A 15,402-nucleotide genomic window follows, 5' to 3' on the forward strand; every position below is an offset into this window, starting at 1 on the left:
GGTGGAAATATATATATATATCAATTTATATTATACAAAGTTCTAGTTTTCATATGCTTTCATCCACTCATTCCAAAAAATCCTTTTTGAGAACCTAATAAGTGTTAGGCAGTGTTCTAGGCAATCAGGATATGCACTGGACAAATGAGCAAAATGCCTGGTTTCGTGGAGCTTACATTCTCCTTGAGGAGGAAAATAGACAGTAAATATGTGTAATGTCAGGGGCAAAATAAAACAAGGTAAGGGGGAGAGATTGAGTCCAGGAGAAGAGGCTTCCCTGATAGCTCAGCCGGGAAAGAATCCACCTGTAATGCAGGAGACCCCAGTTCGATTCCTGGGTTGGAAAGATCTGCTGGAGAGGGATAGTCTACCCACCCCAGTATTCTGCCCTGGAAAATTCCAGAGAAGGCAACGGCAACCCACTCCAGTACTCATGTCTGGAAAATCCCATGGACGGAGGAGCCTGGTAGCCTGCAGTTCATGGGGTCGCTGGGAGTCGGACACGACTGAGCGACTTCACTTTCACTTTTCACTTTCATGCATTGGAGAAGGAAATGGCAACCCACTCCAGTATTCTTGCCTGGAGAATCCCAGGGACGGGAGAGCCTGGTGGGCTGCCGTCTATGGGGTCGCACAGAGTCGGACACAACTGAAGCGACTTAGCAGCAACAGCGGCATTCAGTCCATGGGGCCACAAAGCATCAGACACAAATGAACGACTTTCACAGGAGAAGATGGGGAGGGTAGGATTTGCCTTTTTTTTAACTTTTTAATTGTTTAAATCATAGTAAAAACAATTTGCCATTTTAACCAATTTTTTTTCATTTTAACCATTTTTAAATGTACAGTTCAATGGCATGAATTAAATTTATGGTGTTGTGCAATCATCACCACTACATGTTTCCAAATTTCTTTCATCATTCCAAAGAGAAACTCTGTAACTACGGAACATAACTCCCCATTTTCCTCTAGCCCCAGCCCCTGGTCAACTCTGATCTACTGATTATAAGCGGATGAATGGATAAGCTAAATGTGGTAAATACATACAATGGAATATTTTTCAGCCATAGAAAGATTTGCCTTTTTAACCACAGTAGTTAAAGTAGATTTCACTGATAAGTAATGTTTGAGCAGAGACCCGCAGAGAGTAAGTGAAGGAGCGTTGCTGATTCCTGGTGGAAGAATTTACAAGGCAGAGAAAATAGAAAATGAAGAGCCTCAAGCAGGAACAGCTGGATGGATTTAAGGGAAGTGAGGAAGCCTAAGCTGCTGAGCAGAGTGAACAAGTGTGAGAAGAAGAATATGAAGCTAGAGGTGTCGGACTCAGTCATGTAAGGTCCTGTGGGCCTCTGTAAGGGCTCTGATAGTTACTCTGGTTGAGGCCAAACATCATCACTGGGCACTGAGCCCAGGAGTAACATATTTTGAGTTATCCTGGCTGCCTTGTAGATGACAGACTGAAGGGGTCAGGGAACAATTCGGAGGCTATTTCTGTAGTCTAGGTGAGAGACGATGGTGACTTGGACCAGGGTGGTTGGTGGAGGTGGTAAGAAGTCATCAGATTCTGGACATACTTTGCAGACAGCATCCACCGTATTTGCAGACATGCTAAGTACAGGATGCTAGAGAAAAGGAGGAATCTAAGCTATTTGGCCTGAGAAATTGCAAGGATGGAGATTTATTAAGATGGGAAAGACTGTGTGAAGAGCAGGTTTCAGAAGGAAAATTAGGAGTTTATTTTGATGTGTCATTTTCAGAGTCTATTAGATATCCAAGCAGACAGGCTGAGTCAGGAGTTGGGAATGATATAAATTTGGAAGTCATTGGTAAATAGATGGTATTTAAAGACATGGTCTGGATAAGAAAGTGAATGTAACTGAAGAACTGAAGCTATGCTAATGTTTAAGATCAGAAGGATGGGGAGGAACCAGCAGACAAGACTGATATAGAACAAGGAGAGAGGATTCCCCAAAACAGTGAAGAAAATATATCAAAGAGGATGAAATAAGTTTCCAAGCTGATACATCAATAAGTTGAAAACTGACTCTTGGATGTGATGGCCTTTGTTGGTTTTGACAGGATCCTAAGCCAGGGATTGAAAACTTGATTGGAGTGGGTCCAGAAGAGAATGGGAGGAGAGGAATTGAAAACAATGAGTACCGACTCTTTAAAGGACCAAAGAAATTGGGTAGCTGCTGTATGTTGGAAGACGTGGACTGGGGGCTAGGGAGGCTTAGATTATAGTATTTAACCGGTAATATCTGAGGCAAATGATGACTCAGATAGTTTAGCTGCATTTCTTGCTGGAGTTTTCAGAACCTAGTCAGTCATCTAACCATCTGTCAGATGTTTCAAAGACCCACAACCGAGCAAGAGGCAGAAGAGGGCTTAGCAGCAACAGAATCGGTGGTCTTGGCCTCTTTATGTCACCGGAAGCACTATGATCTAAACAAAGACCACTCAGAATCTTTGATAGTACAGGCACCACCCTTTATCTGAACCTAGTCTGTACCTAGAAATATGTTGGCTGGTAGATTTCCAGATGGTGAGAATCTTTTCCATTATCTTGTATGAGACAAAATAAATAAATAAAACATTCCCACTTTATCCAAAAAGCCCAACCAGTTTCCCTAAATTTCATTAAAACATACTTAGAAATTTTTTAGTGTTTAATATCTAATGTACAATGCATGGATTGCTATATATGACAATCCGCCAATGATTTCTACTTAATATGAACCATTTAAAGCACCAGTTCTTTAATGCTTAATCAGTGAGTATTCATGCGTGCATAATACAGAGTATGCTTGCCCTCCACAATGCAATGAATATGTTCATGTAAATGAACAATAAAATGAAAAGTTAAAAAAATATAATGAGTATAAATAACATTTAGCAAAATAAAATAAGCAAGCAAGGCAATTTTTTGAGTGGTTACTTATTGATTAAAGAGGTAACTCAGAGAGACTGGATGGGCTAGAATGAGCCTGTGAAGGACTGAGCGAAGCCATAAATGCCTGATATTTGCCCATGGCTAAATCCTGAGACAGTCTTCTCTCCTTGGCTCTTGAGACTCCAGAAGTGTGTGGCTGTGAGCTATCAAATGAAGCTGCAGATGAAGCAATGGGATAAAGAAAAAAAAAATTCCACTCACATTTCATTGCTTTCACTTATACAGCTCTCAACAACGTGAGACCAGGCTGTGATTGCATTTCTGAATATGATGCTTCTATCCATGGCACTTGCAACAGTAATCATTATTTTGTCTGCATCACTTAAATTTATTTTAAAGATTTGACATTGAATATTCATTGCTCCTCTTCTTCTTCCTCTGACCGATGATAAATGTCAAGTTGAGCAAGTTCCACTCTATCAGACAAAAAGATTTCACTTGATAATGTGGGACAAATGCATATATTTAATGCATAGCACATTGAGGCAGTGTGGTCCTAGGAGAAGAACAGCTGAATTACAACCGCAGCAGTACATCTTATCAGTCAGACTCAGACACAGTATAAGCATTTTTCACTGGTGCCCAAAGGCAGATTATAGGGGATTTGCAATCCAGAGGGTGAGTTTTGAATAAAATTTTTTGCAAGTTGTAACAGGGAATAGACAGTACGAGTTCAGACCTCAAGAGATGCCTCTGAAGGGTATTTGCTTCAAGGTAGCTCAGGCTTTAGCATCAGACAATCCTGGATCTATAGCCTGGCCTCCTATTTTTTAACTTGTATGACATTGGGTATAGTAGTTAATGGACCTCAATTTCCTTGAATATGAAATGGGGATAATAATACTTAACTTACAATACTATTATCAGATCCTAATATGCATGTATGGTGTCTGGCACACAGATGTCTAATTTAAAAAAAAAAAACAGCAACTGCTTCTATTAGCCTATTAGTATGTGGGTGTAAACAATGGAAATTTAAAGAAAGAAGTGTGTCAAATAAACTGAATATAGCCTGTTTGTTATTGGGATAATAAGAGGAAAATGAGACATTATTATTATGCACAAGATAACAGGGGAACACCAGGGCTTAAAAGCAGGGTGATTCACTGTATGTCACATTTTTCTTCTTCATCTTGGCAGGACTTTATAAGAAGCAGCGCCAGTCTGTTTAGTCTTTTGCTGAGTGTTCGATGCTGTTAAAGTCCCAAATGAATTTGCCCAGCGTGTTCTTCATCCACGCAGTAGTAACTCATTGTTTCCTTCTGTAATAGCTGTATCCTCTACACATTACTACAGGTCCAGGCCGAGGGCTATTTTCAGACATATTTGTATATACTTTCTGGAGGTCAGGTTGGTCATCACATGTACAGAGATGTCCCCGGAAAACTCCAGTAACTGAGCACCCCTCAGGGCCTGATAAACTGCTCACCTTTCCTACACCAGCATCCCTTGTTCCTGAAGGCTGGGCTTCTTTCATTCTCAGATGCCCCAGTCTCATGGGCCTGGGGCATGCTCTCTGCCCCTGCTCACCCCTAGTCTTTCCTTCTCCAGGGATCCTAACACACATGTTTGGTCCAGAGCCATTGCCAAAAGTAGTCTCATGGAGGAGAAGAGATTCCATGGCCCAGCCTCCCCCAAAGCTTGAAATCTCCAAGTGCTGCCCCTGAGCCTGGTCCCCCACATAGACTTCCTGGCATATCGGGAGGTCTAGCCATGCCTGAGCCATCCTGACTGTCTGCTTCTCTAGGACTGGGAGCAGAGGAGAATGAAAGAAAGGAAAACTCCTTCAAAAGGATGGGTGGATCACTCATGTCAGTGAAATGATGTAGTTAAGAGTGTAGGCTCTGGAGTCTGCCTGCCTGCCTGGGTGTGAACCCCTCTGACCTTTACCAGCTATGTGACTTTGGATGAGTCATTTAACTCTTGTTCCTAAGATTCCTCACCTGTAAAATGGAGATAGTACCTCCCTCATAGGTGGTTGGGAAAAGTAAGCAAGTTGCTACATTGATAAAGTGCTCAGAACTGCGCCTTCCACATGTTAAATGCTAAATAATTATCAATGATGATAATGACCAAAAGCCTCCAGCAAAGGGATGACACTCGGGGTCCTTAGCATTGGCTTGTATGATCTTGGGTAAGGTGCTTAATCTAGCCTGGCCTAGGGCTGGTCTGTTCCTCCCTCAGGATGCAGGGCCTCTGCACCCTACCCCTGAGCACAGCCGTCTGTTTCACCAGCCCGCAGATCAGTGTGCTGGAAGTTCGTGTCTTTGTCATATTCTTTGTTTCTGCTGCCCTCAGCTTAGAGTGCTACTTTCCCACCCAGCCTCTACATTCTACCTATCTTACTTTAAGTCTTATCTCATGAGCCAGCTTCTCTGCAAAACCTGGGAAGCATGAATCAATGTATCATGGGATATAAATGTTTGCTTTCTCCCTAGACTTGAGCTGATTGAAGGCAGGGACATAACCCTCCTATCTCCACCCCTGGTACTTGGGCGACTACCTGTGCCCACATAGTAGGCACTCAACGAATCAAATGTCTTTCTTCTGGATTGATTGGTCATCGATGTCAGTGACTGAATACGTATTTTGTAGAGACTACCTGTAAATCCTTTAGCTTGTCACAGGTGTTAAAGTGATTTTTAAAAAAATTTTTTTATTGTTTTTATAGTTTCTATTTCTCTCTTGTTGTAGAGTAGAAAGAACCTGAACTTTGGAGCTAAATAAACATTGACTTATAGGCCAGCTTTGTCACTTAAAAGCTGCAAGGACTTCAGTTTCCTCAACTGTAAACTGTAGTTATAATACCTATCTATGCACAAAAAAAATAGTAAGCAATCAACAAGTAGGTCCCTTCTTTTTCTCCTCTGTGGCTGTCTAATTTTGTGACCTGGCTCAACTTCCTTCACTTTTCTGGTCCCAAGTTCCTCATCTTTAAAATGAGGACATTGAACTAGATGATATCCTATCCATGTTCCCTGTCAGATCTAAATGAAAATTTTTATTGCGCTCATCATCTTTTCCCTTTAAATCTAACTCACTCTCTGTCCCTGGGAGAGATTCTTTCCTTGATAACTTTTCGATGTTTTAATACACTAGATGGTTTCAATTTTCAGTCTCTACGTCTATCTCTCAGTGTCTCTTTTGACACTATAGCATGGTCTAGACCCAGAGCCTCTTCACGACTCCAGGAACCATTCAAACAATAGCAGTGTATGTGAGTAACACCCCCAGGAATTGTGCCCTGCAGCAGCCCTCAGTCCTGGCTGGATCCCCTTCACAGTGTAGTATAGTGACATCCGCAGAGCGCAGAGAGGAACCGTCTCCAGCTTTCCTTGGGTCCAGCAAAAAAGGATGTGCAGCTAAGAGTGAACAAGCATGGGCCCAGGTGGAGCCTCCCATTCATGACCTTTCCTTTCTGTTCTGCCCCCAGACTTTGCAGATGGGCATCAAACACTTCTCTGGACTCTTCATGCTGCTGTGCATTGGATTTGGTCTGTCCATCTTGACCACCATTGGTGAGCACATAGTATACAGGCTGCTGCTGCCACGCATCAAGAACAAATCTAGGCTGCAATACTGGCTCCACACCAGCCAGGTGAGTGCTGCCAGGCATCTCCCTTCAATATTCTTAAGCGTCAGAATTCCCAATAATGGGAGAATCCAGGGCCTCAAGTCAGAGTGACAAATGACACGTTATTAAGAGAACCAGGTGGTGTGGACACTCTTAATATACAAGACGGAATTCCCTCTATCCCATTAATGCCCCTTAAATTAAGGGGCATTGCCCTTAATTTGCTTGCCCCTTAAATTAAGCTGTTCCATAATGCCCTTTCCTTCCACATAACCCACTACTGTTGCTCAGAGTGGAAGCAATAGCCTTGTTGTTGTTGTTTAAATGTTTTGTTGTAAGTAGTTAGTTGCAAGAAGTATAATTTCCAGCATTTTGGAAATATTGACTTTTTAAAATAAAACTGATTTTTAAATCCGTTTTCAAATTGTGTCCAGTAGGATCTAATAGAGTAGGCTAAATAGACTGTAATTGCCTTCGGAACAATATCCATTATTTCTCTTAGCTTATCACAGGGAAACATAGGAAGTGTTTAGATGCACGTGGTTTTGAGATTGCAATGGCACTGTTTTTTTTTTGTTTGTTTGTTTTTAACGTGATTTCACTTAGTGACAGTCTGAAGAGATGATGTGAAAGATTTGTTTCCTTTAGAGTCTTTCTTGCCAAAATTGAAACCCATTAAATGATCTTGAAGTCCCTGTTTCCCTTCAGATGAGCTCTTGGGTCCCTGCTGTTGTCCAGAGCTTAGAAGTCCACTGATGTCATGGCCAAACTCTAGATCAAAGTTCCTTCGTGTTGTCCAGACATCTATGCACTCACCGACAGGGAGAACTAAAACTGTCAGGCAGAAGTCATTCAAGCTCACTCCTTTGTACATCTGGCCTGGTGGATACAGGCATTGAGAGCTGAAATACACTCAGAAGGCTTCTTACTGATGAAGTGAAAGCGAAAGTCACTCAGTCGTGTCCAACTCTTTGTGACCCCATAGACTATACAGTCCATGGAATTCTACAGGCCAGAATACTGGAATGGGTAGCTTTTGCCTTCTCTAGGGGGTCTTCCCAACCCAGGGATCGAACCCAGGTCTCCGAATTGCAGGTGAATTTCTTACCAGCTGAGCCACCAGGGAAGCCCAAGAATACTGGAGTGGGCAGCCTATCCCTACTCCAGGGGATCTTCCTGACCCAGGAATCAAACCAGGGTCTCCTGTATTGCAGGCGGATTCTTTACCAGCTGAGCTACCGGGGAAGTACTGATGAAGGGGCTCTAGCAAAGACAGCAGTTTCCCCCTGAGTGCAGGGAGGGGTGAGGCCGGAGGAGCTAACCTGACCTCCCGGACAGGCTCCCCCCTGCCTCCCAGCACACCATCACCGCTTCTCAGCAGTGAGGCTGCCAGTTCTGCCACCTCTGCCCCCTGCATCTGTTATGCTGCTCTCTTCTTTAACACAGTGCTTTTTTTCTATAGAGGTCACTGGCATTGGTTTGGTTACATGTGAGCTCTGTTCTTCCTACTTTCATCCTAGGATGTATTCGGTCTCCTAAGGAAGACTCTGCAGACAATTGATCCTCTCCATTATAAATCAGCATGATTAGTTTAATTCTAAGGAGTTCTTACCTTCTTTGTTTTGACTCACCTTTAGCAACTGTACTAATCCTGTGCCACATGTTAGTTATGATAGTGTGTTAGTCACTTAGTCACATCCAACTCTTTGCGATCCCACCAGGCTCCTCTGTCCTTGGGACTCTCCAGGCAAGAATACGGGAGTGGGTAGCCATTCCCTTCTACAGACCCAGGAATTGAACCTAGGTCTCCCTCATTGCAGGCAGATTCTTTACCGTCTGAGCCACCAGGGAAGCCCAGTTATAATAACTCTTATTTATTTATTTGGCGGCACTGAATCTTAAGTGGCAGTGAGTGATCTCTTAGTTGCAGCATGTGGGATCTAGTTCCCTGACGAGGGATTGAACTCAGATCCCTGCATTGGAAACGAGGAGTCATAGGCACTGAAACACCAGTGAAGTCCCAACTCTTCTTTATATCACAGACCTTTTTACAACTTTTTACAACTTAGTATTTCTAAGTGTCCCATCAAATTATTAGCTTCCAGGTAGAATACTATCTTAGAATTTATTTTCTCTTGAGATTTGGGACTGAATATTGATCTTTTTTTCTGCCACCACTGGTAATTTGTTTAAAGAGGCCAAGGTTTGTAACAAAGAGATTAAATCTCAGGGGGTGCTTTCTGCCCTGGTTCTGTGTTTCTAACCATCTCTATGTGTGAATCTGTTCTTTCCATCAGAGATTACACAGAGCACTGAACACATCATTTGTAGAGGAAAAGCAACAGCGTTTCAAGACTAAACGTGTGGAAAAGAGGTAAGAAGAGGCCAGTTCCAGGTGTCATGTATGCTTGTGAAAAGCTTAAAGATGCAACCAAGACTCCATGCTCAAGAGGGAAATTATGCACAATAATTCAAATCAAATCAGGACTAAGTTGTTGAGAAACAACTTATATGTTGTTTCTAAAAAATTGTTGTTTCAAGTAAAAAATATGTTGTTTCAAATAGAAATCAGTTCAGTTGCTCAGTCCTGTCCAACTCTGTGCAACCCCATGGACTACAGCATGCCAGGCCTCCCTGTCCATCACCAACTCCCGGAGTCTTCCCAAACTCATGTCCATTAAGTCGGTGATGCCATCCAACCACCTCATACTCTGTCGTCCCCTTCTCCTGCCTTCAACCTTTCTCAGCATCAGGGTCTTTTCCAATGAGTCAGTTCTTCCCATGAAATGACCAAAGATTGGAGTTTCAGCTTCAAAATCAGTCCTTCCAATGAATATTCGGGACTGATTTCCTTTAGGATTGACTGGTTAGATCTCCTTGCAATCCAAGGGACTCTCAAGCTTCTTCTCCAACACTACAGTTCAAAAGCACCAATTCTTCAGTTTTCTTTATAGTCCAACTCTCACATCCATACATGACTACTGGAAAAGCCATAGCTTTGACTAGATGGACCTTTGTTGGCAAAGTAATGTCTCTACTTTTTAATATGCTGTCTAGGTTGGTCATAACTTTTCTTCCAAGGAGCAAGCATCTTATAACTTCGTGGATGCAGTCACCATTGGCAGCAATTTTGGAGCCCCAAAAAATAAAGTCTGTCACTCTTTCTATTGTTTCCCCATCTATTTTTCATGAAATGATGGGACCAGATGCCATGTATTCATGTTTTCTGAATGTTGAGTTTTAAGCCAACTTTTTCACTCTCCTCTTTCACTTTCATCAAGAGGCTCTTTAATTCTTCTTTGCTTTCTGCCATAAGGGTGGTGTCATCTGCATATCTGAGGTTATTGATATTTCTCCTGGCAATCTTGATTCCAGCTTGTGCTTCATCCAGTCCAGCATTTCTCATGATGTACTCTGCATGTAAGTTAAATAAGCAGGGTGACAGTGTACAGCCTTGACCTACTCCTTTCCCAATTTGGAACCAGTTTGTTGTTCCATGTCCAGTTCTAACTGTTGTTTCTTGACCTGCATACAGATATCTCAAGAGGCAGGTCAGGTGGTCTGGTATTCCCATCTCTTTCAGAATTTTCCACAGTTTGTTGTGATCCACACAGTGAAAGGCTTTGGCCTAGCCAATAAAGCAGAAGTAGATCTTTTTCTGGAACTCTCTTGCTTTTTCAATGATCCAGTGGATGTTGGCAATTTGATCTCTGGTTCCTCTGCCTTTTCTAAATCCAGCTTGAGCATCTGGAAGTTCACGGTTCATGTACTGTTGAAGCCTGGCTTGGAGAATTTTGAGCATTACTTTGCTAGCATGTGAGATGAGCGCAACTGTGTGGTAGCTTGAGCATTCTTTGGCATTGCCTTTCTTTGGGATTGGAATGAAAACTGACCTTTTCCAGTCCTGTGGCCACTGCTGAGTTTTCCAAATTTGCTGGCATATTGAGTTCAGTACTTTCACAGCATCATCTTTTAGGATTTGAAATAGCTCAACTGGAATTCCATCACCTCCACTAGCTTTGTTCATAGTGATGCTTCTTAAGGCCCACTTGACTTCGCATTCCAGGATGTCTGGCTCTAGGTGAGTGAGCACACCATCGTGATTATCTCGGTCATAAAGATCTTTTTTGTACAGTTCTGTGCATTCTTGCCACCTCTTCTCAGTATCTTCTGCTTCTGTTCGGTCCATACCATTTCTGTCATTTATTGAGCCCATCTTTGCATGAAATGTTCCCTTGGTATCTCTAATTTTCTTGAAGAGATCTCTAGTCTTTCACATTCTATTATATTTCTCTAGAAATAGAACAGACAAAAATAAAAATGTCTGTACATAGATGGACACCGAAATGCAGTAGAGGCAATAGATGTTGTGAAAAAAGTGCCCATGTAATCCCTAGGCCCAAGTGTGCATGCGTGCTAAGTCTCCCAGTCATGTCTGACTCCGTGTGACCCTAGAACTCTAGGCTACCAGGTTTCTCTGTCCATAGCATTCTCCAGGCAAAAATACTGGAGTGGGTTGCCATGCCCTCCTCCAGGGGACCTTCCCAATCCAGGGATCAAACCTGAGTCTCTTGGTCTCCTGCATTGGCAGGTGAGTTCTTTACCACTAGTGCCACCTGGGAAGCCCCCTAGGGTCAAGTATCTGGCTCCAAATTCTGACTCCTACACTTAAAATATGTGTGGTCCTAGGCAAATCATTTATTTAACCTCTCTGTACCCCAGTTTCCTCATTTGTGAAAATGAGATGGAGTACCTACTTTCTAGAGACTCTAAGAATTAAATAATACATCTAAAGCCCCCCAAACAAAGCTATTTTAGCTATTTTATTATGTACCAAATACACAGAAGACTAAACAAAGCTATTTTAGCTATTTTATTATGTACCAAATACACAGGCAATTAATTTCATGCAATATTGCCCTTTTGGCATGTTTCCACTCGCGACTCCTTTCCAGCACTCCCAGGAATACTTGAAATATGCAACAGACATGTTCTGCTTAATCCATTTCCTGGCACTGTTACTGCAAGCTCCCCAGAAAAGAACATCTCATTAATAGGAAGTAACAGGCATTAAATGCATAATTGACATGTGGAAATTGAAACTCTGCACCTTCCCCACATCCAGCCTGTGGAAAACTGTTGCCTCATTCGTGGTGGCTAGAGATGTCAGAAGCATTTGGGTCTGGTACCTGGCTGGCCTGTTTCTTGCTGCCTAAGGCAGCCTCTTGGTCTTTTCTTACGTCCATAGGCTCTGTTCATAGCATTACCTCCAAGCAACTCTGTCATCTACAGCAGATCCTTAGCTCCAAGCTTAGCTTTCTGGGTAATTTTGAAATCTGACACTCACACTTCTCATTTGCAATGGAGGACAAGAAAAAGGGAGTTGAAAACATGATTCTTTTTCATTATCTGTATCTCCTCAGGGACCACTGGAGTCTCCTTCTCTGCAATTTGCATCGAGCTTGTCAGAATCATTTCAGCTATCTCTTACAGCCTCTCTTTCCAGGCAGTGAGCACACCCTCCCCCCAACATGGTCTGTGATCTTCCTGTATCACATTGTGGCCCTGTCAGCAACAAGCTGCAGGTTAATCGGGTCATAGCTGTTCTATGTTGTGTTACGTATTTTTTTTTCTACATGTTGCATATATTTTTTCTATAATTATTTTTAATATAAATGTTTAACCAGAGAGGAACACAAGAAGGCATAGCAGCAAAGACAGCATCTCACAATAACAAAGCATTTGTTCTCCGGCCGTAATAGAAACAGGAAGCTGCCAGTGATCCCATTTCCAACTGTGATATGACTCCTATTCACATCTCTCTTGCCTAAATTCACAACCAAATGTGTCTTTCACTTGACATATCCTTTTTTTTTTTTTTTTTTTTTTTTTTGGCAGATTCCCTTCTGAAATCCCTTATTTTGAGAAGGAGCTAAGACAACATGTCCTCATGGCTTATTGGGCCCATATTTCCTATGCCACCTCCCTACAACCCAAAACCCACTTGTAACCTTTCAAATGCAGTGAGTGTTTGGGGGCCCACTGATGTCACTTCTCTTCTGAATGGTCTAGTGGAGTACTGAACCTCAAAGGTATAAAATTGCCCTGTGAAAACTTTTTAGTGTTAAATTCACTCAACTCACTAGTCACTTTACACTCTAACGCTCAGGAAAGCTTACAAACTACAACTGAAATGCTGTAGACCCTAACAATATAACACATTCATTTCTTCTAGTTAGACACCCCATCTGACATTCAGTATCTACCACCTTGCATTCATAAATGGCTCAGAGCCACGTCAGTAATCAGAGCACTAATGATACTTCCACCTATTACCTATCATGGAGTCCAATTTCTGCTTATTATTCTATATTATGTTCCCAGATATATACACAAAGCTCTGGAGAAAGCTAGACTGGCTATTTCTATTTGTTTGATTTCTGAGGTTGCCTGACATTCTAGGAAAATGTGTTGATGTGTAACTCCCAGGTTTTCCCCACTATGAATCATCCCATGATCTTAGAGTTAGGTCTCTTGGCTTTAAAACTTTCTCTCCCTCTTTTTTTTCTGCAAGAGTATCTGTGCAAATATCTTTATCAGGTACAACTTTACATGCCTCCTCTATGTTCCATATTGATTGAGTAAATACAATAATAGATAAATGAATGAATTACTAACACATGGGTTTGAGGAAAGGCCTGGAGAAAGTTGGGGGCCATGGCATGAATAGATATTGCTCCTTTTTTACTTAAAGCAGAAGAAAAAAGTAGATATTGCAAAAGACTATATATATATACATACACAAGACTATATATATATATATACACAAACACAGTCCTTAGTTTATTCAGCACGTGATTTCGTGTTAATTTTGGTCTGTCCTTCACTCCACTGGATTTCCAATATACCTCCTCTTTTCTTTTTTCCTCTCACCTCAAGTTATACAAATCGTAAACCATATATACAATAACACATACCAATAACAAGATTGTTTTGAAATTATTCAAATTCAATAGGAAAAAAATTGAAGAAAGAAAGGAAAATGTAAGGCTAGGAGGAAAATTATAACCATACCTCTGACCTGGTATAAAGTCAATGGAGCTGTAAGCGGGCTCAATATAAAAATTGTACCCAGCCCAGGACACAGGAAACCTGTGTTACAGTGCCCCCTGTTCATTTATGAGACTTAAAACATGAGGAATGTCAAAGAACTGCAGATTGGCTTAGAAGGTGTTGTGTGTTTTAATGGCTGGGGGCATGTATCGCCAATTTTTGCTGTGAGAGAAATTGTCTCAACTCATAATGTTTTAAACAACAGTGAGTTGCTTATGAATCTATGGGTCAGCTGTGCATTCTGTGTCAAACTTGGCTGATCATGGCCACATTTGCTCCTTTGCCTACAGCCAGCTTGGGAGGAAGGAGGGAGAAACAGAGAGCTGGCTGGTTTAGGATGGCCTCAGCTGGTCAACCAGGGAGTCTGGGGACTCTCTCTGATGGTCTGCTATCACCCAGCAGGCCAGTCTGGACTGGTTCCGCTGGAGCAGCAGGGTTCTGAGAGAGGCAGTGGAAGGCTTTTGCGAGGCTTAGAACTGCCACCTGCCACTTCTGCCACTTTCTATTGGCCAGGACAAGCCATGAGACCAGGCCAAATTCAAGGGGAAGAGAAAACAGACTTTCCCCTTGAACCCTCCTTGATAAGGATGAGCTGTGAAGTCACATCACAGAGGGATATGGATGAAAGGAAGAACAAAGGATTATGACTACTTTCGCAATCTTCCACAGGGCAAAATGAAACAGGATCACCCTATTAAGTCCTTGTGTTTTTGTTCTTGTCCACATAACTGAATCAACATTTATCTCTCCCTTTTCCCCTTCCACTGCAGGTCCTCCCCTTCTCCTTCTTGTTAGTAAGAGTCCAGGAATAAAGTCTTGATTCAGTTACATGGATGAGAACAAAGACACAAGGACTTAATACAATGTTTCTGTTCTATTTTGCCCTGTGGTAGACTGCAAAAGCGATCATAATCCTCCTCCTTCGCCTCCTTCAACAAGGCTGGAAGAAATCAGCAGTCATGTGCTTAAGGCTCTAATCTGTTCTTGTAACAAGAAACTCTTCTCACTGCATCTGGCTGTCAGTGTATTTAAAAAACCAGACCCCTTCCTCCTGAACCTAGCCATCAGTAGCTCTTTTGCTGTCTACAGCCATCTCAGGGATGGTGGTAGCAGGTTTAAGAGGAGCCTGAAAGAGGACTGCAAATGTATTTCTCTTTGACTTTCATTATCCCAGCAAGAATTTGAGGCTTTCTTGGGTATTTTTTTTTAATTAAGCTTCAAAGCTCAGCTGTCATTCTCAACTCACAAAGTCATCTCTATAATGGGACACTTTTTGCTGAAACCTGCAGCTCGTATGCTTTTATTCTCCTCAAACTCAACTAGTAAACATCAGGGTTGTCCTAGGGGACTAAGGATGAGTCATATTAGAGTGTCTGCCAGCAGGACCATGCTTAGAGTCCAACAGCTGAATAAACAGAATTTCACATCTACCAAAGCCTCATCTTTATAGCCATAGACTGTTTCAATGCAGTGTGGCTTTCTGAGCCTCACTGGCAGGAAGAGAATAGAAAAGCATCTAAGGTGCTTCATAAAAGAACATGCCATACCCTGGTTCGTCAGTCCCCCAGGTGATAAACCCATTCCAGCGTCAGGGCAGCATGAGACTAGTTGAGAAGCTGAACTTCAGTTGAAAAGAACTCCTTTTGTCCCCCTGATGCCCCAGCAGGTAGTCTGTCCATGGCTTTGTGACTCCAGCTCTATCTGCATATCCAGCTCTGTATTATTCACAAGGAAGTGGCTGAAAGATGGGCAGAACTGAAGT

General features: G+C 42.2%; 1 protein-coding gene across 1 annotated transcript in view; it reads left to right on the plus strand.

Moving 5' to 3' along the window:
* The window catches only part of GRIN3A (glutamate ionotropic receptor NMDA type subunit 3A), a 187,276-nt gene that overhangs the window by 171,126 nt on the left and 748 nt on the right, over positions 1–15,402 (plus strand). The window contains exons 7-8 of the mRNA XM_043927912.1: positions 6,387–6,551; positions 8,825–8,901. Coding sequence (XP_043783847.1) covers positions 6,387–6,551; positions 8,825–8,901 — 242 coding nt within the window. The remainder of the gene's footprint in view (positions 1–6,386; positions 6,552–8,824; positions 8,902–15,402) is intronic.

The sequence above is a fragment of the Cervus elaphus genome, chromosome 16 (genome assembly GCF_910594005.1).
Source record: "Cervus elaphus chromosome 16, mCerEla1.1, whole genome shotgun sequence".
Taxonomy (NCBI): Eukaryota; Metazoa; Chordata; class Mammalia; order Artiodactyla; family Cervidae; genus Cervus; species Cervus elaphus.